At 46.7% G+C, this 27,184-nt stretch overlaps 1 protein-coding gene across 1 annotated transcript in view; it reads right to left on the reverse strand.

Annotated features, from left to right (window-relative positions):
• Positions 1–21,469, reverse strand: part of LOC140425068 (protein EFR3 homolog B-like) — a 500,803-nt gene extending 479,334 nt beyond the window's left edge. Inside the window, exon 1 of the mRNA XM_072508948.1 lies at positions 21,237–21,469. Within this exon, the coding sequence (XP_072365049.1) occupies positions 21,237–21,276 (40 nt within the window). The 5' untranslated portion in view covers positions 21,277–21,469. The remainder of the gene's footprint in view (positions 1–21,236) is intronic.
• Positions 21,470–27,184: the final 5,715 nt, after the last annotated feature.

Here is a 27,184-nt window from a genome sequence, read left to right on the forward strand (position 1 = left end):
TGAGGAGCTCTGGGCTTGGAGGACGGTGTTGAGGAGCTCTGGGCGTGGAGGACAGTGTAGAGGAGTTCTGGGCCTGGAGGGCAGTCTTGAGGATCTCTGGGATCGGAGGATGGTGTTGAGCAGCTCTGGGATTGGAGGATGGTGTTGAGGAGCTGTGGGCCTGGAGGACAGTGTAGAGGAGCTCTGGGCTTGGAGGACGGTGTAGAGGAGCGCTGGGCCTGGAGGACAGTGTTGAGCAGCTCTGGGCGTGGAGGACGGTGTTGAGGAGCTCTGGGCCTGGAGGACGGTGTTGAGGAGCTCTGGGCGTGGAGGACAGTGTTGAGGAGCTCTGGGCCTGGAGGACGGTGTTGAGGAACTCTGGGCGTGGAGGACTGTGTTGAGGAGCTCTGGGCCTGGAGGACAGTGTTGAGGAGCTCTGGGCTTGGAGGACGGTGTTGAGGATCTCTGGGCCTGGAGGACAGTGTTGAGGATCTCTGGGCTTGGAGGACGGTGTTGAGGATCTCTGGGCTTGGAGGATGGTGTTGAGGAGCTCTGGGCCTGGAGGACGGTGTAGAGGAGCTCTGGGCCTGGAGGACAGTGTTGAGGATCTCTGGGCCTGGAGGACAGTGTTGAGAAGCTCTGGGCCCAGAGGACAGTCTTGAGGATCTCTGGGATCGGAGGATGGTGTTGAGCAGCTCTGGGATTGGAGGATGGTGTTGAGGAGCTGTGGGCCTGGAGGACAGTGTAGAGGAGCTCTGGGCTTGGAGGACAGTGTAGAGGAGGTATGGGCTTGGAGGACAGTGTTGAGGAGCTTTGGGTCACGGAATACGGTGTAGAGGAGCGCTGGGCCTGGAGGACAGTGTTGAGGAGCTCTGGGCCTGGAGGACGGTGTTGAGGAGCTCTGGGCCTGTATGACAGTGTTGAGGAGCTCTGGGCTTGGAGGACGGTGTTGAGGAGCTCTGGGCCTGGAGGACAGTGTTGAGGATCTCTGGGCCTGGAGGATGGTGTTGAGAAGCTCTGGGCTTGGAGGGCAGTCTTGAGGATCTCTGGGATCGGAGGATGTTGAGCAGCTCTGGCCTTGGAGGACGGTGTTGAGGAGCTCTGGGCCTGGAGGACGGTGTTGAGGAGCTCTGGGCCTGGAGGACGGTGTAGAGGAGGTATGGGCTTGGAGGACAGTGTTGAGGAGCTTTGGTTCACGGAATACGGTGTTGAGGAGCTCTGGGCCTGGAGGACAGTGTTGAGGAGCTCTGGGCGTGGAGGACTGTGTTGAGGAGCTCTGGGCCTGGAGGACAGTGTTGAGGAGCTCTGGGCTTGGAGGACGGTTTTGAGGAGCTCTGGGCCTGGAGGACGGTGTTGAGGAGCTCTGGGCCCGGAGCACGGTGTAGAGGAGCTCTGGGCCTGGAGGACAGTGTTGAGGAGCTCTGGGCCTGGAGGGCAGCATGGTAGCATTGTGGATAGCACAATTGCTTCACAGCTCCACGGTCCCAGGTTCGATTCTGGCTTGGGTCACTGTCTGTGCGGAGTCTGCAAATCCTCACCGTGTGTGCGTGGGTTTCCTCCGGGTGCTCCGGTTTCCTCCCACATCCAAAGATGTGCGGGTTAGGTGGATTGGCCATGATAAATTGCCCTTAGTGTCCAAAATTGCCCTTAGTGTTGGGTGGGGTTACTGGGTTATGGGGATAGGTTGGCGGTGTTGACCTTGGGTAGGGTGCTCTTTCCAAGAGCCGGTACAGACTCGATGGGCCGAATGGCCTCCTTCTGCACTGTAAGTTCTATGATAATCTATGAGAGTGTTGAGGAGCTCTGGGCCTGGAGGACGGTTTTGAGGAACTCTGGGCCTGGAGGACAGTGTTGAGGAGCTCTGGGCCTGGAGGACAGTGTTGAGGAGCTCTGGGCTTGGAGGATGGTGTTGAGGAGCTCTGGGCTTGGAGGACAGTGTTGAGGAGCTCTGGGCCTGGAGGACGGTGTTGAGGAGCTCTGGGCCTGGTGGACGGTGTTGAGGAGCTCTGGGCCTGGTGGACGGTGTTGAGGATCTCTGGGCCTGGAGGACGGTGTTGAGGAGCTCTGGGCCTGGGGGACAGTGTTGAGGAGCTCTGGGCCTGGAAGACGGTGTTGAGGAGCTCTGGGCCAGGAGGACGGTTTTGAGGAGCTCTGGGCCTGGAGGACGTTGTTGAGTAGCTCTGGGCCTGGAGGACGGTGTAGAGGAGCTCTGGGCCTGGAGGACAGTGTTGAGCAGCTCTGGGCCAGGAGGACGGTGTTGAGGAGCTCTGGGCCTGAAAGACGGTGTTGAGGAGCTCTGGGCCTGGAGGACAGTGTTGAGGAGCTCTGGGCCCGGAGGACGGTGTTGAGGAGCTCTGGGCCTGGAGGACGGTGTTGAAGAGCTCTGGGCCTGGAGGACAGTGTTGAGGAGCTCTGGGCATGGAGGACGGTGTTGAGGAGCTCTGGGCCTGGAGGACGGTGTTGAGGATCTCTGGGCCTGGAGGATGGTGTTGAGGATCTCTGGGCCTGGAGGATGGTGTTGAGGAGCTCTGGGACTGGAGGACAGTGTTGAGGAGCTTTGGGCCTGGAGGACGGTGTTGAGGAGCTCTGGGCCTGGAGGACGGTGTTGAGGAGCTCTAGGCCTGGAGGACGGTGTTGAGGAGCTCTGGGCCTGGAAGATGGTGTTGAGGATCTCTGGGCCTGGAGGACAGTGTTGAGGAGCTCTGGGCCTGGAGGACGGTGTTGAGGAGCTCTGGGCCTGGAGGACGGTGTTGAGGAGCTCTGGGCCTGGAGGACAGTGTTGAGGAGCTCTGGGCCTGGAAGACGGTGTTGATGAGCTCTGGGCCTGGAAGGGTTGGGAGGATGTCATCCTGAGTGAAAGCAGCATGTTTCTGCTCCATGGGAGTATAATCATACTCGAGCAATCCTACCGGAGCACAGATTACTGGAATGTTGTGAGACCTGGCAATCTCCTTTGAACATTGAAACCTGCAGCATGGTGGTAACAGTTTGAGCTTCCATGGCAACAATCTGAGTTTGAATGAAAACAGGCTGAGCACACTTTGCATCGTTATGGCAACCACACACTGCATCATGGTATTTCTGTAAGTATGTGATCAGGTGAGCTACAGAACTAAGTTCTCCGACCTTGTTACGCGGAACAACAAGATCCGCGCCAGGCGGCAAACAGTTTACGAAGCACCCAGCCCACTCCTGTAGGCAAAATCGGGATCTCGCCGGTGTGGTGAGAAACCAATTATCACCCCTTAAGCCCTATTTCCTTACAATTAACGGGAGACACCCCATATCCAACGGCCTCCTGTCATTCAGCAGCCTCCTCAATGCTGTGGGTGGGTGGGTGCGGTGAAGGGAGGGTTGGGGTAAAGGGAGGGGGGTGTGATGTGTGGGTTGGGAATGGTGTCAGCTCACTCATGCTGCCTGGTGTAGGTTGTTGACCTTATTGTGGCACTGGACGCCAGTCCAGGTCACGCTGCCCCGGGTTATGGCGCTGCCACTTCGTCCCAGGCGGCACTGGCTGCCCTGTGGCTCACCCTCCCGGACCCTCGGGGGATAAGGACATCTCTCGTGGCCTCCACTGCATCGAGGAGCCTCACCAGATCTGCAACCCCGAATCATGAGGCCGGTCGGCTCCGTGCCATGGCTGTGAGCTGAGTGTGATTGGCTGTGCAAGTGCTGTTTAAGTGCTGCTCGACATTGTTAGCGGGGGAGGGGATGGCTGGCGAGTGTGGTCCCAGCGAATCAGCCTCTCCTTGTTACTGTGGTGATATGCCTGTGAATAATATTGTGTACACGTAGCAATGCGGCCTCCAACCAGCAGGAGGCATCAGACATCAGTCATGTGACATCTCGCTCTCGCCAGCAGGTTGTGAGGCGTACACCAGGACAGGCGCACATAGTGATAGTTCCAGAAGAGTCTATGAAACTTAAATAGTAACTTAGCCTGTACAGCATTCTGATTGTTACCTTACCACATGAATCAATAAATCATCATTTTAGTTAAGTCACCAGCAGTTCGGTATGAATCATTGCAAAGACAAGGTCACAGCATACAACATGGTACCTGGGGTTTGAAGATGTGAAGGTAACAGCAGAAAAGACGAAGCGAAACCGGCCGAAGAACGAAAAAGAGATTTCTTCCCCCAACCTGGTGAACTACGGCCATTGGCGACTCAACACAACAAACGATGTTGAAGTTCGAGATAGAAGGTTTAAAGGCACCCCACCAGCTTCAAGTCTCGGGTAACGTAGACAAAAAGGGGTGTGTTTTCAAACAGCAGTCTCAGCTCTATGTCTCAGCCCTTGGCCTGCAGGCACAGCCTGACGAGAGGAGCATTGCGTTTGCTGCTCACATTGGAAGGTCCACAAGGAATTGAAATCTACAATATCGGGCTGCATCACAGCCTGGTGTGGCAACTGCTCGGCCCAGGACCGCAAGAAACTTCAGAGAGTCGTGAACACCGCCCAGTCCATCACACGAACCTGCCTCCCAGCCACTGACTCTGTCTACATCTCCCGCTGCCTGGGGAAAGCGGGCAGCATAATCAAAGATCCCTCCCACCCGGCTTACTCACTCTTCCAACTTCTTCCATCGGGCAGGAGATACAGAAGTCTGAGAACACGCACGAACAGACTCAAAAACAGCTTCTTCCCCACTGTTACCAGACTCCTAAACGATCTCCCCACAGATTATCATAGAATTTACAGTGCAGAAGGAGGCCATTCAGCCCATCGAGTCTGCTCTTGGAAAGAGCACCCTACCCAAGGTCAACACCTCCACCCTATCCCCATAACCCAGTAACCCCACCCAACACTAAGGGCAATTTTGGACAGTAAGGGCAATTTATCATGGCCAATCCACCTAACCTGCACATCTTTGGACTGTGGGAGGAAACCGGAGCACCCGGAGGAAACCCACGCAGACACGGGGAGAACGTGCAGACTCCGCACAGACAGTGACCCAAGCCGGAATCGAACCCGGGACCCTGGAGCTGTGAAGCAATTGTGCTAACCACAATGCTACCGTGCTGCCCCTTTCTCTACTGAGCAGTACTTCACTCCGTATGCTTCACCCGCTGCCTGTGTCTGTGGATTTGCATTGTGTATTTCATGTTTGCCCTGTTACGGATTCCTTTTCATGTCTGGAATGATGTGTCTGAGCTGACGCAGAACAATGCTTTTCCCTGTACCTCGCTACACGTGACAATAAAACAAATCCAAATCCATCCAAATGGATCCAGCACTTCCACTGCTGATGGTCTCAGTAATAGCCATTCCAATACTGATGAGCACTGTCTCCTCCAAGGGGGTTCGGGCATGCAGGCACACCTGTCACCCCAAAATTAGCCTCTGCTGCGTCTGGTAGTGCACCAATTTATACTGCAAGAGAAAGTGAAGTGTGCCAGTGAGTGTTCGGCAATCTGTGGAATAATGTGGCTGCCATGACTGAATAGCTAGTGGTGTATGTGAGGGATGAATGGTGGTGGTGAGACTCACTAAGTGTGTGAAGGCGTGTTAGTGTCAGGTATAAGTTCTTATTGATAGATAGATTTCTGTGAGTGAAGGGATGGGGAAATTGTGCAATGGTTGAGGTTAGTAAAGCATTTGAAGATGTCATTCACTGACCTTAACCATTCATGGGAGTCATTGAACAGCTTGTGTGTCCTGGTCCTCAGGGTATGTTTCCTGACTTTAATATCCTTAGCTATCTGCTCTCACTGTCTTTAGGCTGTACATGGAGGGACTGCTGCTGACCACTGGATAGAGAGATCTCCCTCTCTCCAAAAAGGGCTTTGGTGAATTGTCTCAGAACATTGAGGCCTGCTCCCTTCCAATGCAGTGCTATTAATTCCAATTTCCCAGGTCCGACTGACTTGCTGCATGCAGACCAACACTTACTTTAGCGTTAAACAGCACAGATTAACTTTAAACAGCACAGGTTAATGTCATAATATACATCTATGTGTATAATGGAGTGCAGACAGGCAGTGACTGACACACAGGATGACCAGTAAGCACACAGAACAGAGCAGCCAATCATCAGACAGGACACGACCACTATAAAGCCAGAGGGCACCAGCTTTCCCGCTCTCTCGGGACCCAGCCTCTGAGACAGTCAGAGTTAGTGAGCTGGCCAGTGCAAACACCATATGGTAGCTGGTAAGTCTGGTTAGGCTAGTATCAGGTCTCCAGTCAAGTCAGCATAGTGTCAACCCACAGTTGAACATGTATAATAGTTTAGATGTTAAATAAAATCGTGTTGCATCCTATCAAGTGTTGGAGGTCTGACTCTCGCTACACTGCATCAAGTGCAGTCCACATCGACCCAGCCTACCCAACACATCAGTTTACTATAAACAGCACAGGTTAACTTTAAACAGCACAAATTAACGTTAATAGGACCAGGAATACTAAAAGGAATAAAACGGGAAGTAAAAACATTAATGGTAAGCGACGCGGCAGGTTGTTACAGGAAGATATGGGTTCAACGACAAGGAAAATTAGGAGAAAAGTTAAGAGGAAATATAACTTTGGAGAGGTCACTGATCGAGGTGTTAAGATTCAGAACAGAGGTAAAAACAAACAACATAAGTGTACTTTACCTGAATGCTCGTAGTATTCGGAATAAGGTAAATGAGTTGATGGCGCAAATCATCGTGAATGACTATGATTTAGTGGCCATTACTGAAACATGGTTAAAGGATGGTCACGACTGGGAGTTAAATATCCGAGGGTATCAAACTATTCGGAAGGACAGAGTGGATGGTAAGGGAGGTGGTGTAGCTCTGTTAAATAAGGATGACATCCGGGCAATAGTAAGGGGTGACATCGGTGCTATGGAGGATAAGGTTGAATCCATTTGGGTCGAAATCAGGAATAGTAAGGTGAAAAAGGTCACTGATAGGAGTAGTCTATAGGCCACCAAATAGTAACATTATGGTGGGGCAGGCAATAAACAAAGAAATAACTGATGCATGTAGAAATGGGACAGCAGTTATCATGGGGGATTTTAATCTACATGTTGATTGGTTTAACCAGGTCGGTCAAGGCAGCCTTGAGGAGGCGTTTATAGAATGTATCCGCGATAGTTTCCTAGAACAGTATGTAATGGAACCTACGAGGGAACAAGCGGTCCTAGATCTGGTCCTGCGTAATGAGACAGGATTGATTCAGAATCTCATAGCTAGGGATCCTCTCGGAAGGAGCGATCACAATATGGTGGAATTTAAAATACAGATGGAGGGTGAGAAGGTAAAATCAAACACTAGTGTTTTGTGCTTAAACAAAGGAGATTACAATGGGATGAAAGAAGAACTAGCTAAGGTAGACTGGGAGCAAAGACTTTATGGTGAAGCAGTTGAGGAACAGTGGAGAACCTTCCAAGTGATTTTTCACAGTGCTCAGCAAAGGTTTATACCAACAAAAAGGAAGGACGGTAGGAGGGAAATCGACCGTGGATAGCTCAGGAAATAAGGGAGAGTACCAAATTGAAGGAAAAAGCATACACAGTAGCAAAGATTAGTGGGGGACTAGAGGACTGGGAAATCTTTAGGGGGCAACAGAAAGCTACTAAAAATGCTATAAAGAAGAGTAAGATAGATTATGAGAGTAAATTTGCTCAGAATATAAAAACAGATAGTAAAAGTTTCTACAAATATATAAAACAAAAAAGAGTGGCTCAGGTAAATATTGGTCCTTTAAAGGATGAGAAGGGAGATTTAATAATGTTAGATGAGGAAATGGCTGAGGAACTGAACAGGTTTTTTGGGTCGGACTTCACAGTGGAAGACACAAATAACATGCCAGTGACTGATGGAAATGAGGCTATGACAGGTGAGGACCTTGAGAGGATTGTTATCACTAAGGAGGTAGTGATGGGCAAGCTAATGGGGCTAAAGGTAGACAAGTCTCCTGGCCCTACTGGAATGCATCCCAGAGTGCGAAAAGAGATGGCTAGGGAAATTGCAAATGCACTAGTGATAATTTACCAAAATTCACACGACGGGGTGGTCCCGGTGGATTGGAAATTAGCAAACGTGACACCACTGTTTAAAAAAGGAGGTAGGCAGAAAGCGGGTAATTATAGGTCAGTGAGCTTAACTTAGGTAGTATGGAAGATGCTGGAATCTATCATCAAGGAAGAAATAGCGAGGCATCTGGATTGAAATTGTCCCATTGGGCAGGGGCAGCACGGTAGCATTGTGGATAGCACAATTGCTTCACAGCTCCAGGGTCCCAGGTTCGATTCCGGCTTGGGTCACTGTCTGTGCGGAGTCTGCACATCCTCCCCGTGTGTGCGTGGGTTTCCTCCGGGTGATCCGGTTTCCTCCCGCAGTCCAAAGATGTGCAGGTTAGGTGGATTGGCCATGATAAATTGCCCTTAGTGTCCAAAATTGCCCTTCGTGTTGGGTGGGGTTACTGGGTTATGGGGATGGGGTGGAGGTGTTGACCTTGGGTCGGGTGCTCTTTCCAAGAGCCGGTGCAGACTCGATGGGCCGAATGGCCTCCTTCTGCACTGTAAATTCTATGATATGCCTAACTAATTTAGTGGATTTTGTTGAGGACATTACCAGTGCGGTAGATAACGGGGAGCCAATGGATGTGGTTTATCTGGATTTCCAGAAAGCCTTTGACAAGGTGCCACACAAAAGGTTGCATCATAAGATAAAGATGCATGGCATTAAGGGGAAAGTAGTAGCATGGATAGAGGATTGGTTAATTAATAGAAAGCAAAGAGTGGGGATTAATGGGTGTTTCTCTGGTTGGCAATCAGTAGCTAGTGGTGTCCCTCAGGCATCAGTGTTGGGCCCACAATTGTTCACAATTTACATAGATGATTTGGAGTTGGGGACCAAGGGCAATGTGTCCAAGTTTGCAGACAACACTCAGATGAGTGGTAAAGCAAAAAGTGCAGAGGATACTGGAAGTCTGCAGAGGGATTTGGATAGTTTGAGTGAATGGGCTAGGGTCTGGCAGATGAAATACAATGTTGGCAGATGTGAGGTTATCCATTTTGGTAGGAATAACAGCAAAAGGGATTATTATTTAAATGATCAAATATTAAAACATGCTGCTGTGCAGAGAGACCTGGGTGTGCTAGTACATGAGTCGCAAAAAGTTGGTTTACAGGTGCAACAGGTCATTAAGAAGGCAAATGGAATTTTGTCCTTCATTTCTAGAGGGATGGAGTTTAAGACTAGGGAGGTTATGCTGCAATTGTATAAGGTGTTAGTGAGGCCACACCTGGAGTATTGTGTTCAGTTTTGGTCTCCTTACTTGAGAAAGGACGTACTGGCACTGGAGGGTGTGCAGAGGAGATTCACTAGGTTAATCCCAGAGCTGAAGGGGTTGGATTACGAGGAGAGGTTGAGTAGACTGGGACTGTACTCGTTGGAATTTAGAAGGATGAGGGGGGATCTGATAGAAACATATAAAATTATGAAGGGAATAGATAGGATAGATGCGGGCATGTTGTTTCCACTGGCGGGTGAAAGCAGAACTAGGGGGCATAGCCTCAAAATAAGGGGAAGTAGATTTAGGACTGAGTTTAGGAGGAACTTCTTCACCCAAAGGGTTGTGAATCTATGGAATTCCTTGTCCAGTGAAGCAGTAGAGGCTCCTTCATTAAATGTTTTTAAGATAAAGATAGATAGTTTTTGAAGAATAAAGGGATTAAGGGTTTATGGTGTTCGGGCCGGAAAGTGGAGCTGAGTCCACAAAAGATCAGCCATGATCTCATTGAATGGCGGAGCAGGCTCGAGGGGCCAGATGCCGACTCCTGCTCCTAGTTCTTATGTTCTTAAGTAGAACCAGTAAACTTCAAACAGCACAGGTTAGCGTTAAACAGTACAGGTTAACTCCAAACAGCACAGGTTACCGTTAAACAGCACAGGTTAACTTTAAACAGCACAGGTTAGCGTTAAACAGCGCAGGTTAGCGTTAAACAGCACAGGTTAATTTTAAGCAGCACGGGTTAGTGCACAGGTTCACTTTAAACAGCACAGGTTAGAGTTAAACAGCACGGGTTAACTTTAAATATCACAGGTTACCGTTAAACAGCACAGGTTAACTTTAAACAGCACAGGTTAGCGTTAAACAGCACAGGTTAGCGTTAAACGGCACAGGTTAACTTTAAACTGCACAGGTTCACTTTAAACAGCACAGGTTAGCGTTAAACGGCACAGGTTAACTTTAAACTGCACAGGTTAACTTTAAACAGCACAGGTTAGCGTTAAACAGCACAGGTTAACTTTAAACACAGGTTAGCGTTAAACAGCACAGGTTAACTTTAAACAGCACAGGTTAGTGCACAGGCTCACTTTAAACAGCACAGGTTAGAGTTAAATAGCATGGGTTAACTTTAAACAGCACAGGTTAACTTTAAACACAGGTTAGCGTTAAACAGCACAGGTTAACCTTAAACAGCACAGGTTAACTTTAAGCAGCACGGGTTAGTGCACAGGTTCACTTTAAACAGCACAGGTTAGAGTTAAACAGCACGGGTTAACTTTAAACAGCACAGGTTACCATTAAACAGCAAGGGTTAGTGTTAAGCAGCAAAGGTTAACTTTTGTTATGGGCCAGGGTTAGAGAATAACAAAGTGTATCATGGAGTTCACCTGACCCACAACTTTTAATAGATTGTGGTATGGGGAGCACACAGCCCAGTCTACAGGTGTGGTACAGCAGAAAATGGACCAGTGTTTTTTTAAAACAAAACAATGTTTATCCTATGAACTCAAGTTAACCTGTTTAAAACAAATAGTGAACATCTTAGCAACCAGTAAATCAAATCCACCCCCCAAAGAATACAACACTAAGTAACCTGTATGCTGTCCTTTTACACCCAAAAGACTTTACAAACCTTCAAACAGGAGCACATTAGTATTTACATTCAATACTGAGACCGTTTATAATTCTGAATTCACCAAATGATCCATAGATAGTCTTTGGATGGCAGAGTTCAACAGTAGTGCAGCTTTTTTTTAACTTCAGATTCATCTCACTGAAAAAAACAGACACACCCAAGCTCTTTCTCAAACTGAAACTAAAAAGCAGAAGTAGAGTTCAGCTCCACCCACACTCTGACACCACTCCAGTAACATGAGCACCTCCATTTCTTAAAGGTACATTTCTTAAACACCCATTTCTTAAAGGGTACTCTCACATGATACCGCCCCCAAGAAAAAAAAAAACCCATCAACCTCAAGATGGTTTCATTTTCACCTTTTCACCATCCTTTCAGAAATGCACACAGTAAATATACTTTTCGTTTCAAAAAACAGCACACTCAAACAGGTATAATAATATCGTCCATTTTTTTTTGTTCTTCTTCCTCCAACTGAAATTGCTTCTGTTTATCACATTCGTGACAAAGCATCAGCTGTCACGTTTTGTTGTCCTGCCACATGTACTATTTTTAAATGAAATGGCTGTAACAGTCAACTCCAGCGAAACAGCCTTGCATTGTTATTCCGGAATCGCTCCAAAAGTGTCAACGGATTATGATCAGTATATATAACGGTGTCAGACGGATTGCTGGTCACATAAATATGAAAATGTTGCAAAGCCAGCACCAAACTCAAAGTCTCCTTCTCAATCGTCGAATACTTTTTCTGGTGAAAATTCAATTTCTTTGATAAATAACCAACAGGCCGCTCTAGCCCTTAATCGTCGTCTTGTAGAAGCACCGCACCTACGCCCACATCACTCGCATCAACAGCCACTTTGAATGGTTGGGTATAATTTGGGATGACTAACACAGGAGCAGTGGTTAACACAGCCTTCAGGCCGTCAAATGCCTGTTGACACTCGGCTGTCCACTGGAATTTGTTACGCTTCTTGAGCAAGTCCGCCAGTGGAACGACCAGACTGCTAAAATTTGGTACAAATTTCCGATAAAATCCACTCATACCAAGAAATCGCATTATTTCCCGTTGCGTCGAGTGTATCGGAAATTCCCCAATAACTTTTGTTTCCACATCCCGTGGGACCAGTCGACCCTGTCCGATTGTATAGCCAAGGAAAGTGACTTGGGCCTTTCCAAATTCACTTTTGGCTAGGTTTATCACCAAACCCGCCTCCTGAAGTCGATCGAATAACTCCATCAGATGTTTCAAATGTTCTGTCCATGTCTGGCTGAAGATTACCAGATCGTCGATGTATACTGCACAATTGGGTAATCCTGAAACAACTTTGTTAGTTAACCGTTGAAATGTGGTTGGTGCGTTTTTCATGACAAATGGCATAACTTTGAATTGGTATATACCATCTGGAGTCACAAAAGCTGAAATCTCCTTTGCCCTTTCGCATAAAGGTACCTGCCAGTAACCTTTAAGTAAATCCAGTTTAGAAATAAAACCTGATTGTCCCACTTTCTCAATGCAATCCTCCAAACGTGGGATAGGATAAGGGTTAAGTCTGTATGGATGTTGTTTGATTGGAACAGCATTTCCCACATCTACATCATGTATAGCCATTTTAGTACTTCCCAATTTATCTCTACAAACTTGCCCCTGTGATATCAATAACTCTTTCAGGTCAGTTTGTTTTTCCTCTGGAACGTAATTTATCCCAATTTTTCAGAACATCCTCATTTTCCAATTTAATTTGAGGGATGTCAAATTCACAGTCATCTGGATTTGGTTCGTCACTTTGAGTTGGAATGATTAAAACCTCCTCCTTTTTCTCTCCTTCCCTTTCAAAGTGCCTTTTAAGCATATTCACATGACACACTCGGTGAATCTTCCTTCTGTCTGGTGTTTTTACCACATAATTCACCTCACTTAATTTCCTTTCAATCTGATAAGGTCCACATAACCTAGCTTTTAAAGGTTCACCTACCACTGGTAACAACACTAAAACTTTATCTCCACTGGCAAAACTACAAACTTTGGATTTCTTGTCCGCTGTCATCACATTTTGTGCAACCTTTAAATGTTGTCTTTCCAATTCACCTGCTCTATTTAACCGTTCACTACAATTTGACACGTAGTCCAATAGTGTAATTTCCGATTTCTCACTCACCAATTTTCCCTTAACCAATTTAAGTGGTCCTCTTACCTCATGACCAAAAATTAGTTCAAAAGGACTAAATTTGGTTGACTCATTAGGAGCATCCCTAATTGCAAACAGTACGAATGGAATTCCTTTATCCCAATCCTCTGGATAATCTTGACAATAAGCCCTCAACATTGTCTTTAATGTCTGATGCCACTTTTCTAACGCTCCCTGTGAGTCTGGATGGTACGCAGTTGATTTAAATTGTTTTATTCCTAAACTATCCATAACTTCTTTGAATAACCTTGAGGTAAAATTTGATCCTTGATCCAATTGTATTTCTGTGGGTAGTCCATAGCTAGTAAAGAATTTCAGTAACTCCTCCATAATCGTTTTAGCTGCAATATTTTGTACTGGAATGGCCTCTGGTAATCTAGTAGACATATCCATTATAGTAAAAAGATATTGATTCCCACTTTTTGTTTTGGGAAGCGGTCCTATGCAATCGATTAGGACCCTCGTAAAAGGTTCCTCAAATGCTGGAATGGGTATTGAGGGCGTTGGTTTTATCACTGCTTGAGGTTTCCCTATCACTTGACATGTGTGACATGATTGACATAATTTAACTACATCTTTATGTAGTCCAGGCCAATAAAAATGTTTTTGGATTTTAGCTTGAGTTTTCCTTCCTCCCAAATGACCTCCCACTGGTACCTCATGTGCAACTCGCAACACCTCCTTTCTATACCCTACCAGCAATACTACTTGATGAACTTCTGCCCACTTTTCATCCGCCTGCATATGTAAAGGTCTCCATTTTCTCATCATGACATTACTTTTACGGTAATAACACTCTGGTATACTCTCAGATTCCTCTTCCGTATATGCTTTCTGATTCATCCGTTTTATTTCTATATCTTTTTGTTGTAACTCCGCCAATTTTCCTGAACTGAAAATATCCGCCTCATCCTCTACCCGTTCTTGTTCTTTTTCAACCACCTGATCAAAAATCGTTTCTGACAATTGCATTTCAACTTCATCTTTATTGGATAAACATATGGATGATAATGGTATAGTGTAGGTTAGATGGCTTTTGTTTCGGTGCAACATCGTGGGCCGAAGGGCCTGTACTGCGCTGTATTGTTCTATGTTCTATCTTAACTCTTTGATTTCTCCTCTTGTCTTAACCTCGGACTTTGCGACCTTGTTACTACACAATCCAGAAAAATCCCAGGATATTCGTCCTTCAACATTTCAGTTGTCTGATTTTCCACTGGCTTATCAACCACAGTAGGCATCACTCCCACCTGCGATCCAGCTATATCATTACCCAAGATAAACTGTATTCCTGGACAAGATAGTTTCTCTATTACTCCTACTACCACTTCACACTCTTCACTGGACTTTCCAACCTCACCTTATACAATGGAACACTACTCCTCTCACCCTGAATTACACATATCACCACCTTTTCTGGCAACATTCTTCCCAAATTACATAACTCCTCATCTCTTACCATTAAAGATTGATTAGCTCCCGTATCTCTTAAAATTGTGACTTCTTTACCTCCTCCTCCTGATACACATGAGTAAACTTTACCCGCACAAGTATATTCTTTAAAGAGATCTGGCACCTTCTTATGAATCACCGCTTGAACAGTCTGTACAATCTTTTGCACCTCCTTCGCTTCACTCTAACAAACCCCACTGTCTTATCCTGTTTTACTACATCAGCCTTCCCAGTGCTTTTCTTCAACCACCAACACTGTGACTTTACATGGCCTAGTTTATTACAGTGAAAACATTGTAAACTTTTCATTTCTTTTCCACCCTCCTGGATCTCTTTTTTAATCCGAGGTACACTCTCTTTATTATCTCCCATCACATCACCTTTACTTTTACCACTTGGGTATTTCTCATGTCCCCAGTTCCTATCCCTCGCCGGCTGAAACTGATGTCGGAAACCAAGCTTTGATTTATGAACTAATTCATAATCATCTTCCATTTCTGTTGCTAACCTCGCAGTTTTAACCCTCTGCTCTTCCATGAGTTCTCACTACATCGGGAATTGAATTTTTAAACCCCTCCAAAAGTATAATCTCTCTGAGAGCTTCATACGTTTGGTTTATTTTCAAAGCCCTTATCCACCTATCAAAATTACTCTGAGCCTTTCAAACTCCATGTATGTTTGACCAAATTCTTTCCTTAAATTTCTAAACCTTTGTCTGTAAGCTTCAGGCACCAGTTCATATGCACTTAAGATGGATTTCTTCACCTCCTCATACATTCCAGATACCTCCTCCGGTAGTGATGCAAATATTTCACTAGCTCTACCTACCAGCTTTGTTTGAATCAGTAATACCCACATTTCTTAGAGTCATAGAATTTACAGTGCAGAAGGAGGCCATTCGGCCCATCGAGTCTGCACCGGCTGTTGGAAAAAGCACCCTACCCTAGGTCAACACCTCCACCCTATCCCCATAACCCAGTAACCCCACCCAACACTAAGGGCAATGTTGGACACTAAGGGCAATTTATCATGGCCAATCCACCTAACCTGCACATCTTTGGACTGTGGGAGGAAACCGGAGCACCCGGAGGAAACCCATGCACACACGGGGAGGATGTGCAGACTCCGCACAGACAGTGACCCAAGCCGGAATCGAACCTGGGACCCTGGAGCTGTGAAGCAATTGTGCTATCCACAATGCTACCGTGCTGCCCGGTGGCCATTTCATTTGTTTAGCTACCTTCTCAAATGAACTGAAAAAGGCTTCCACTTCCTTCTCGTCACACCTTGGCAATATTTAAATAGATTCCCACCAAGCCTTTGACTATGACACTCTTTCTCACTATCCTCATCACTATCATCCAACTGTACGTTCCCTTTATGTCTGCCAATTTTAACTGACTGTTATGTTTCATTGCCATTTTCTGAAGTTCAAACTCTCTCTCTTTTTCTTTTTCTCTCATTGCATATTCAAGCTACTTTAATTCTTTTTCATGTTCAAGTTGCTTAATCTGCAACTGGAACTTTGCCAGTTCCAATGAGTCAAACTCTATCTCAGGCAAATTTAAATGCTTAGCCACCGCCATAATTACCTCATCTTTTCGCATTCTGTCAGGTATTGTTAACTGCAATGTTTTTGCCAAATCTAACAGTCTGCTTTTAGTCTCTGTCCATAAGGTACCGCGGTGACTGTCTTCACCCCCAAAAACGTCAGAGCCTCTGAAAGAGCCATTGTCCACAACACACTCCCCACTTAAACTAGAATACCACACCGGAAAAGCAACCACAATATGCTCACTCCTCACTGTCTTTAAGTTCACTAAGTCAATCCAATAGGTAGACTTTTATCCCCCTCGAGCCCCCAGTTTGTTATGGGTCAGGGTTTAGAGAACCCCAAAGTGTATCATGGAGTTCACCTGACCCACAACTTTTAATAGATTGTGGTATGGGGAGCACACGGCTCACTCTACAGGTATGGTACAGCAGAAAATGGACCAGTGTTTTTTTTAAAACAAAACAATGTTTATTCTATGAACTCAAGTTAACCTTTTTAAAACAAATAGTGAATATCTTAGCAACCAGTAAATCAAATCCACCCCCCAAAGAATACAACACTAAGTAACCTGTATGCTGTCCTTTTACACCCAAAAGACTTAACAAACCTTTAAACAGGAGCACATTAGGTTTACATTCAATACTGAGACCTTTTATAATTCTGAATTCACCAAATGATCCATAGATAGTCTTTGGATGGCAGAGATCAACAGTAGTGCAGTTTTTTTTTAAACTTCAGATTCAGCTCACTGAAACACCCTAGCTCTTTCTCAAACTGAAACTAAAAAACAGAAGTAGAGCTCAGCTCCACCCACACTCTGACATCACTCCAGTAACATGAACAGCTCCATTTCTTAGAGGTACATTTCTTAAACACCCATTTCTTAAAGGGTACTCTCACATGACACTTTCAACAGCATAGATTACCTTTAACCAGCACAGTTTAGCGTTAAACAGCACAGGTTAGCATTAAACAGCACAGGTGAGCGTTAAACAGCACTGTTTAACTTTAAACAGCACAGGTTAATTTTAAACAGCACAGTTTAACTTTAAACAGCATGGGTTAACTTTAAACAGCACTGTTTAACTTTAAACAGCTCAGGTTAGCATTAAACAGCACAGGTTAACTTTAAACAACACAGGTTCGCGTTAAACAGCACAGGTTAACTTTAAGCAGCACAGGTGAGCGTTAAACAGCACTGGATAGCTTTAAACAGCACAGTTTAACTTTAAGCAGCATAGGTGAGCGTTAAACAGCACTGGATAACTTTAAACAGCACAGATGAGCGTTAAACAGCACAGTTTAACTTTAAACAGCACAGTTTAACTTTAAACAGCTCAGGTTAGCATTAAACAGCACAGGTTAACTTTAAACAGCACAGTTTAACTTTAAACAGCACAGATTAACTTTAAACAGCACGGGTTAGCTTTTAACAACACAGGTTAACTTTAAACAGCACAGTTTAACTTTAAACAGCACTGTTTAACTTTAAACAGCTCAGGTTAGCATTAAACAGCACGGGTTAACTTTAAACAGCACGGGTTAGCTTTTAACAGCGCAGGTTAACTTTAAACAGCACTGTTTAACTTTAAACAGCTCAGGTTAGCATTAAACAGCACAGGTTAACTTTAAACAGCTCAGGTTAGCATTAAACAGCACAGGTTAACTTTAAACAGCACGGGTTAGCTTTTAACAGCACAGGTTAACTTTAAACAGCACAGGTTAACTTTAAACAGCACGGGTTAGCTTTTAACAGCACAGGTTAACTTAAGAGTGCCAGGAAGTTCCAATTTTGGGTCTCCTGCTGATGCAGACAGCCAATCAGCATAGCAGGAAGCACAAATGATTGTGTTGAGCAGGCAGTATGACGTTATTGTGCTGATGGCGTTGCTGTGCAAGTTACTAATGCTTTGTGATTTGCATAGATATTTCCAGGGGCTATCTAATTTAGACTCTATTCTCTACACATACCCTGTCAAACCTCTTCCTAATTTTAGTGACCTCTAACAACCATCTCTTCTCGAGAGGAAATATCCTCAGCCTTTCAGTATTTCCTGACAGTTATAATTCTCAGTTCTTCTATAATATTTACAATTTATTTTCCCACCTCTCCAGTGTTTCCTTATCCTTTGGGTATTGTGGATTCGCGAGCTGTTCACTGTATAATACTCTAAATGTGATCGAAACCAGGCTCCATGCAAATTTAATAAATCATTTCTGCTTTTGAATCCTGTGGCCCAATAATAATAATAATCTTTATTGTCACAAGTAGGCTTACATTAACACTGCAATGAAGTTACTGTGAAAAGCCCCTAGTCGCCACATTCCGGCGCCTGTTCGGGTACACAGAGGGAGAATTCAGAATGTCCAAATTACCTAACAGCAAGTCTTCCGGGACTTGTGGGAGGAAACCGGAGCACCCGGAGGAAACCCACGCAGACACGGGGAGAACGTGCAGACTCCGCACAGACAGTGACCCAGCGGGGAATCGAACCTGGGACCCTGGAGCTGTGAGACCCAAGCCGGGAATTGAACCCGGGCCCCTGCCGCTGTGAAGCTACAGTGCTAACCACTGTGCCACCGAGCCGTCCTCCCCAGTGTTTAATTTTCATCTTTTATGCCGCTGGAATCTCCGGTGTTTCCCGGCCGCTCACTGGCCGTTGGATCTATCTTCCTGCCGCTTGCCAATGAGATTTTCCACTGTAACCACCCCACTCCGCTCGGAAAGCCCTGGGCGGGGGGTGCACTGCCGGCGGGAAAGTGATGGCAACAGCGGAGAATTCCGGTTTTCCTAACCTGCTTTGCCACTATTCAGGATTTGTGAACTTCTCGCCGACATCGCTTTGCTCCTCATTCACTTTTCCAAGGAGTAGGAGCCCCTCCCACCATCCCCACCACCAAAATACATTGCCTCACACTCCAGCCGTGCTCCTTATCCGTGCTGCCTGTCTCCTGGGAGTATATGACTGGGCAGTACAGGGAGCAAGGTTAAGTATTAAAAAGATGCATAATTCTACAGTGCACTCAAGCCCCTCAGGATATTTCGAAGCACTTTCCAACCCACAAAATACTTTGGAAATGTCTTCACTGATTGAATTTATCAATACAATGTAGAGGAGCTTTACTCTCTATCTAATCCTTGCTGGAGCTGGCTGGGACTGTGCAGAGAGAGCATTTCTCTGTACATAGCCAGCACTATATCACCTAAAGGTCTTCTTGCCAACAAGGAATTAGGAATGTCGACAGTTTTCCGGTTACGGTAAGTTGCTGCCATGAATCCCATTTTCGTCCTTTGCTTCTCTCGCCGGGAGCCCACACCAGATGCGGGTGAAAGCTGGGCGGCCAGTTCTCCAGCTTCCATCAACGCCAACAACCAGTCATTTCAGAGATGCAGGCAGGAATGATGCTCACACACGACAACTTATATATTTAGAAAACCCAGATTGCCTCCTCCCTGCCCAGAGAAACTCCTGAGAAATCAGCAGCTAATTGCACTGTTAAAGAATCATAGAATTTATAGTGCAGAAGGAGGCCATTCGGTTCATCGAGTCTGCATCAGCCCCTGCAAAGGGCACCCTACCTAAGCCCACACCTCCACCCTATCCCCGGAACCCCACCTAACCTCTTTTGAACACTAAGGGCGATTTAGCATGGACAATCCACCTAACCTGCACATCTTTGGACTGTGGGAGGAAACCGGAGCACCCGGAGGAAACCCATGCACACACGGGGAGAACGTGCAGACTCCGCACAGACAGTGACCCAAGCCGGGAATCGAACCTGGGACCCTGCAGCTGTGAAGCAACTGTGCTACCCACTGTGCTACCGTGCTGCCCACTGTCTGTGGACCCATGCCAGAGATTGCTGCGGTTGAAGAAGGTGAATCACCAGCACCTTCTCAAGAGTATTTAGTGATGGGGAATAAATGCTGGTCTTGCCGGTGTCACATTTATGAAAGAACAATAACACAGCCACATGCTGTACCATCCTTTGGATCATTTTGGCCTATTTGAAAATGCTGATGCAGGGTGGCAGAGGCCGGCCAATCAAAATCCAGTACCTCACTTGAGAGAACATCCTTCAAATGTGAGCCTCGGAAGGCAGGGAGCTGCTCGAGTGTGTCTGCTTCATACTGCCCTCTCCCAATATTTAGACACATGCACTTTTTTGGAAGTGCTGGATAGTGGTCAGGACCAGGACCCCTATCCTGGGGCACCTGCGATAGCCCCAATGCCCACCTTGGCTTGGCATGGCCCACCTCCACGCTGGGTTTAAGGGAATCTGCATTACTGCAGCTTGAAGTTATGATGTAACTCCCCAGATGTGAGCCACTGCAGGTACCTGGCAAACACACTCTAAAAACACTGCAGTGTAAAAGTTAATGGATAGGAGCTCTTCAAAATGAGTATATTATTTCATTCACAAACTAGCAACAAACAGTATTTAATGTATTATCCAAGTGGTTTTAAATTTATCATTTTTATTTTATTAATATCTGGTCTGGACTCTCATAAGATCATCAGTTTAAGTCTTACCGTACATCTTAAAGCAGACTATTCCATCTCTCCTCAATCCTAGGTATCTGAAAGAATTGAATCTCTCCAAGGAATGATAGAGACAGATGACCTTAGCTCCTGTGTGACGCTAGCAGTGGTCCCGATCAATGACAGACACACACAGACCTTTCATTCACCACAGCCATCATGGGATGAATGAAGGAGAATTCATTGATCCAGTGGTTTTCCTTTCTTCCTCTCTGGGGACGAGTGTATTAAGTCCTTCAGTCCTTGATATAATGCTTCTACACTGCATGCATTACATCAGCAACCTCTTCCTGGCAGAGACACAGCTTATTCTGAGGAGGGGGCGGGGGTGTAGGGAGCTGGATTCTCAATGCAGTTAAAAAGCACTTGATGGAGGAAAAAACATAGAGAACTCATTAATCAAACCCTAAGCAGTGATATTGCAGCTCTTTTATCCCCCAAATATTATCCACCATTTATTCAAAATGTCCTTTGAATGCCCTGCATTGTGTATGATAGAGGCTGTCTCCGGCTGCAATTTATAGTAAATGACAGTCTCCTCCACCACTGCAATCTTACTGTCGAATGTGGAGACAGGCACAGAATGGGGAAGTTAGAAGGTGACCGTTAGCAGGACAGAGACTACAATATACTTGTCATTTTTAAATACTTACCATTTCCAACATGGTGATCAGCAATTCCACAGCAGTCCATGAGGAATGCTGCTATGTGTGCTTGCTGGCATTCCAATAAAGCTGGCTGCTGGCTTTCACTTGGTAAAGAAGAAAGCACTTTGAAGAGGGATCAAACGCAAGGAAGCAGCTCTGATCTCTCCCGGAGTCTGCAAGGCTGCTATTGTACTGTCAGTTGGAAGGAGATTCGACAGAGCAGGGAGCACAGCTTTATATCGGCAGCCTTCTCCCTCCGCCTTCCTCTTTCTCCCTTCAAGGGCGTTGTGATACCAATGACACACTTAGACCAATTTCCAATCCTTTCACACACACACATACACAAATAATAGGTCTCAGTGTACAACTTGGAATGTGAAATGGATTACAATCTCGCACCGACAGTAACTCCTGTCTGGAAACGCACCATTCACTTTTTAAATCTGAATTTTACATCAGGGGCTGGGTATAATAAACAAAGAACAAAGAACAAAGAAATGTACAGCACAGGAACAGGCCCTTCGGCCCTCCAAGCCCGTGCCGACCATACTGCCCGACTAAACTACAATCTTCTACACTTCCTGGGTCCGTATCCTTCTATTCCCATCCTATTCATATATTTGTCAAGATGCCCCTTAAATGTCCCTATCGTCCCTGCCTCCACTACCTCCTCCGGTAGTGAGTTCCAGGCACCCACTACCCTCTGCGTAAAAAACTTGCCTCGTACATCTACTCTAAACTTTGCCCCTCTCACCTTAAACCTATGCCCCCTAGTAATTGACCCCTCTACCCTGGGGAAAAGCCTCTGACTATCCACTCTGTCTATGCCCCTCATAATTTTGTATACCTCTATCAGGTCGCCCCTCAACCTCCTTCGTTCCAGTGAGAACAAACCGAGTTTATTCAATCGCTCCTCATAGCTTATGCCCTCCATACCAGGCAACATTCTGGTAAATCTCTTCTGCACCCTCTCTAAAGCCTCCACATCCTTCTGGTAGTGTGGCGACCAGAATTGAACACTATACTCCAAGTGTGGCCTAACTAAGGTTCTATACAGCTGCAACATGACTTGCCAATTCTTATACTCAATGCCCCGGCCAATGAAGGCAAGCATGCCGTATGCCTTCTTGACTACCTTCTCCACCTGTGTAGCCCCTTTCAGTGATCTGTGGACCTGTACTCCTAGATCTCTTTGACTTTCAATACTCTTGAGGGTTCTACCATTCACTGTATATTCCCTACCTGCATTAGCCCTTCCAAAATGCATTACCTCACATTTGTCCAGGTTAAACTCCATCTGCCATCTCTCCGCCCAAGTCTCCAGACAATCTAAATCCTGCTGTATCCTCAGACAGTCCTCATCGCTATCCGCAATTCCACCACCAATAATAGACAGACCTGTTTCAGCTGAATGGTAAAATAACTGCATAACACAGTCAGTAAAACCCAGTATGCACTGTTGCAGCATTTTAACCTAATACACAGACCAATACACTGTTTAAAAATAACACCAGTAAAAGAAAGCCTGGATTAACTCGTTCAATCCTCCCAACACCTTCATATCTCTGCAAAGGAAATGTCCATAAATCGCTTCATACCCAACTTCATGGGAAACTCACTGGTCCCAGTATTAATCTGAAGACAGTTTCCAAGCTGGGAATGTGACAGGGGAAGGGAATGGGCAGAGGGGTGGGGAGCTGCCTGGGCCAAACCCTAACATCAACTCAGGAGGTCAGAAACTCCAATTGCAACTGAACTGAAGCAGTGATTTCTGATGTGTGGCATTCTCTACTCAGCACTGTGAATGGGTCATACAGCAGTCATGAGGAGTCCCGAAAATGTTAGTCCAAGAGGATTTATTTCTGATACAAAGTGAAGCCTTACAGCAGCGGCGAACACAACCGGTCCCAGCCGGGACCGTCCGGAGATGCCGGTTCCCTTCTGGGCCGGCTTTTATCGGGTGGAATTGACGAGCCCCGCTATTGGGCCTCCACCACTCAGAGGGGAGCTTGTACACCATGGGTCCCACAGACAGACCAATCGGGTTGGTTTAGCACAGTGGGCTAAACAGCTGGCTTGTAATGTAGAACAATGCTAGCAGCGCGGGTTCAATTCCCGTACCAGCCTCCCCGAATAGGCGCTGGAATGTGGCGACTAGGGGCTTTTCACAGTAACTTCATTGAAGCCTACCTATGACAAAAAGCGATTATTATTATTATTATCCCATGGATCTCGTGGGGGTTACATCTCTCCCTCTCCCAAAGTCTGCAAGCCCCTCTGTCGTAGAGGGTGGAGGAAGCCCCCTTCTCCGCTTCACTTGTAGTTGCACCTCCGACTGTTGTGTGTAACCTGTTGGGAACATCATTCCTGTGCTGATCGTCTGGGGGTTGCCGTTGGCGACCGTTCCCTGATGAGGCTGTGGTCCAAAACTATGGATGTTTGAGTCGCCATGTCAGACCCTGAGTCTTCCACCTCTGTGTCTGGGCCTCTAGGGGGTGTTGCCCCTTGACCCTTGGGCATCGGGGAGGTGGGATGAAGGGCCGGCATATCCTGCGGGACTGGTCCTGATGCTGGTTCCCTGCTCCTTATGGGATCCACATGTTTGCGGGCCATCTGCTCCCATGTCTACTCCATTCTACCGCGGTCCTTGGCATCCACTGGGCACCGTCTCTAAAGTTCCAGACTTATACCATGCTCCCAGGTCAAACACTGCTGTCCATGTCCGTCCACTGCAGTACTGCCTCCGGAGATCTTCTCCGTTCTACTTTCCCACTAATATTCGGGAACGTCCGGCTAAGGTGGGTCCTCAGCCTCCGGCCCATCAGCAGTTCTGTCGGTGCCACTCTGGTCGTCATGTGTGGTGTGTTACGGTAGCTGAACAAAGAACGTGCCAACCTTGTCTCCACGGATCTGGTAACCTGTTTACTCATGCCCCTCTTGAATGTCTGTACCACCTGTTCTGCCAGACCTTCAGAAGAAGGGTGATATGGGGCGGTCCGGGTGTACCTCATCCCATTCGACGTTGTGAAATGCGCCAGCTCCTCGCTATTAAAAGAGATATCATTGTTGAGGGATGCCAGGGTACAAAATGAGAGGCGCAGCTTCTCAATGGTAAACTTTGAAGTGGTGGACGGCATCCGATGAACGTTTAACCATTCGGAATGGGTATCCATTATCAACACTTGGAAGAGTCCTGCGAAGCCGCACCCAAGGTCGGCTCCGCTATTCCCATGGATGGAGGGGCATGACTGGTGGGAGCTTCTAATGTTCCTGACAACATTGGTGCATTGCTGTGCCAACTGCCACCCTAGCCTGGCCACCATACATATCTCCTGATGACTATTTTCATTTTCGACATACCCAGGTGTCTATTGTGAAGTACAGAACAAAGAACAAATAAAAATTGCAGCACAGGAACAGGCCCTTCGGCCCTCCCAGCCTGCGCCGATCCAGATCCTCTATCTAAAACTGTCGCCTATTTTCTAAGGATCTGTATTCCTCTGCTCCCTGCCCATTCATGCATCTGTCTAGATACATCTTAAATGACACTATCGTGCCCGCCTCTACCTTGGCTGGCAATGTGTTCCAGGCACCCACCACCCTCTGTGTAAAGAACTTTCCACGCATCTCTCCCTTAAACTTTCCCCCTCTCACCTTGGACTCGTGACCCCTAGTAATTGAGTCCCCTACTCTGGGAAAAAGCTTCTTGCTATCCACCCTGTCTACACCTCTCATGATTTTGTAGACCTCAATGAGGTCCCCCCTCAACCTCCGTCTTTCAAATGCAAATAATCCTAATCTACTCAACCTCTCTTCATAGCTAGCACCCTCCATACCAGGCAACATCCTGGTGAACCTCCTCTGCACCCTCTCTGAAGCATCCACATCCTTCTAGTAATGTGGCGACCAGAACTGTACGCAGTATTCCAAATGTGGCCTAACCAAAGTCCTATACAACCGTAACATGACCTGCCGACTCTTGTACTCAATACCCCTTCTGATGAAGGAAAGCATGCCGTATGCCTCCTTGACCACTCTATCGACCTGCGCAGCCACCTTCAGGGTACAATGGACCTGAACACCCAGATCTCTCTGTCCATCAATATTCCCCAGGGCTTTTTCATTGACCGTATAGTTCGCTCTTGAATTGGATCTTCCAAAATGCATCACCTCGCATTTGCCCGGATTGAACTCCATCTGCCATTTTTCCACCCAACTCTCCAATCTATCTATATTCTGCTGTAATCTCTGACAGTCCTCTTCACTATCTGCTACTCCACCTTAGTGTCATCTGCAAACTTGCTAATCAGGCCACCTATACCTTCCTCCAGATCATTTATGTATATCACAAACAACAGTGGTCCCAGCACGGATCCCTGTGGAACACCACTGGTCACAGTTCTCCATTTTGAGAAACTCCCTTCCACTACTACTCTCTGTCTCCTGTTGCCCAGCCAGTTCTTTATCCATTTGGCTAGTACACCCTGGACCCCATGAGACTTCACATTCTCCATCAGCCTACCATGGGGAACCTTATCAAATGCCTTACTGAAGTCCATGTATATGACATCTACAGCCCTTCCCTCATCAATCAACTTTGTCACTTCCTCAAAGAATTCTATTAAGTTGGTAAGACATGACCTTCCCTGCAAAAAACCATGTTGCCTATCACTGATAAGCCCATTTTCTTCCAAATGGGAATAGATGCTATCCCTCAGTATCTTCTCCAGCAGCTTCCCTACCACTGGTCTATAATTATCTGAATTATCCCTGCTACCCTTCTTAAACAAGGGGACAACATTAGCAATTCTCCAGTCCTCCGGTACCTCACCCGTGTTCAAGGATGCTGCAAAGATATCTGTTAAGGCCCCAGCTATTTCCTCTCTCACTTCCCTCAGTAACCTGGGATAGATCCCATCCGGACCTCAGAGGTAGTAATCTCACTTTGTCACTTGACAACAGCTCCTCCACAAACCACCTTCTGGATACAGTGACCACAATGCACTGATGCAAATTTTCCCCACAACAGCCAATCAGCAGCTCTGCTCTGCTTCCCTCTGCTGGATGCTTGCCTTCACTTGAACACAGAGGGTGTCTTGCTCAGGTACACCTTCTGGATACAGTGACCGCAATGCACTGATGCAGATTTCCCCCCAACAGCCAATCAGCAGCTCCGCTCTGCTGCCCTCTGCTGGATGTAGACCTCCTGCCCTGACTCAGAATCATTACGCGGGCTCCACACAGGAGGATGTCGTCCGTCCTCCTCACTGAGCTCTTGCTGCTTGGCCTGGAAAAGCCACAGCTCACAGGCAGGTTCCCTTGTTTCCCCCCACGCAAGGTGATATGACGTAACTTCACCACGGCCAGGTCCTTCTACGTCCAGTCATGGGTTTGTGTGGTGGTGACCGGCAAGGTATCCATAAAACTCCAGGCCGATACCACTTTGTCAGTTACTGACCCGTACGCCGCCAACAGTAGGGCCAAACGCTGTATCCGGGTGGATGCTATCAGCAGAATTGTCCTGTCCACTTTGAACGGCTTGTGGTCTGTTACGATCGAAAAACAGCACCCATAAATGTATTGGTGGATTTTCATCACCGCGGTAATGACAGCCAGCCCTTCTTTCTCAATCTAAGCGGAACTGCACTCCACATCGGCCAAAGTCCTCGATGCATAAGCTATTGGGGTCCTCATTCCTTTGTCCATAAGGTGGTATAAGACCACCCCAATCTCATATGGGGAGTCTTAGTGGGTCAACAGCCCTGATGATGACAGTCACTGCTGCACTCTGGCGAATGCCTCTTCTTGTGGCGCCCTCCGTGACCAGTCTTGGTGTTTCTTTTAGTTGCACACAGTGGTGCTTGGATGGTCGCCACGTTTGGAATGAATTTCTTGTAATAATTCACGAGTCCGAGGAACGACTGCAGTTTGGTCGTGCTGTCAGGCATGGGGGC

The sequence above is a fragment of the Scyliorhinus torazame genome, chromosome 1 (assembly GCF_047496885.1).
Source record: "Scyliorhinus torazame isolate Kashiwa2021f chromosome 1, sScyTor2.1, whole genome shotgun sequence".
NCBI lineage: Eukaryota > Metazoa > Chordata > Chondrichthyes > Carcharhiniformes > Scyliorhinidae > Scyliorhinus > Scyliorhinus torazame.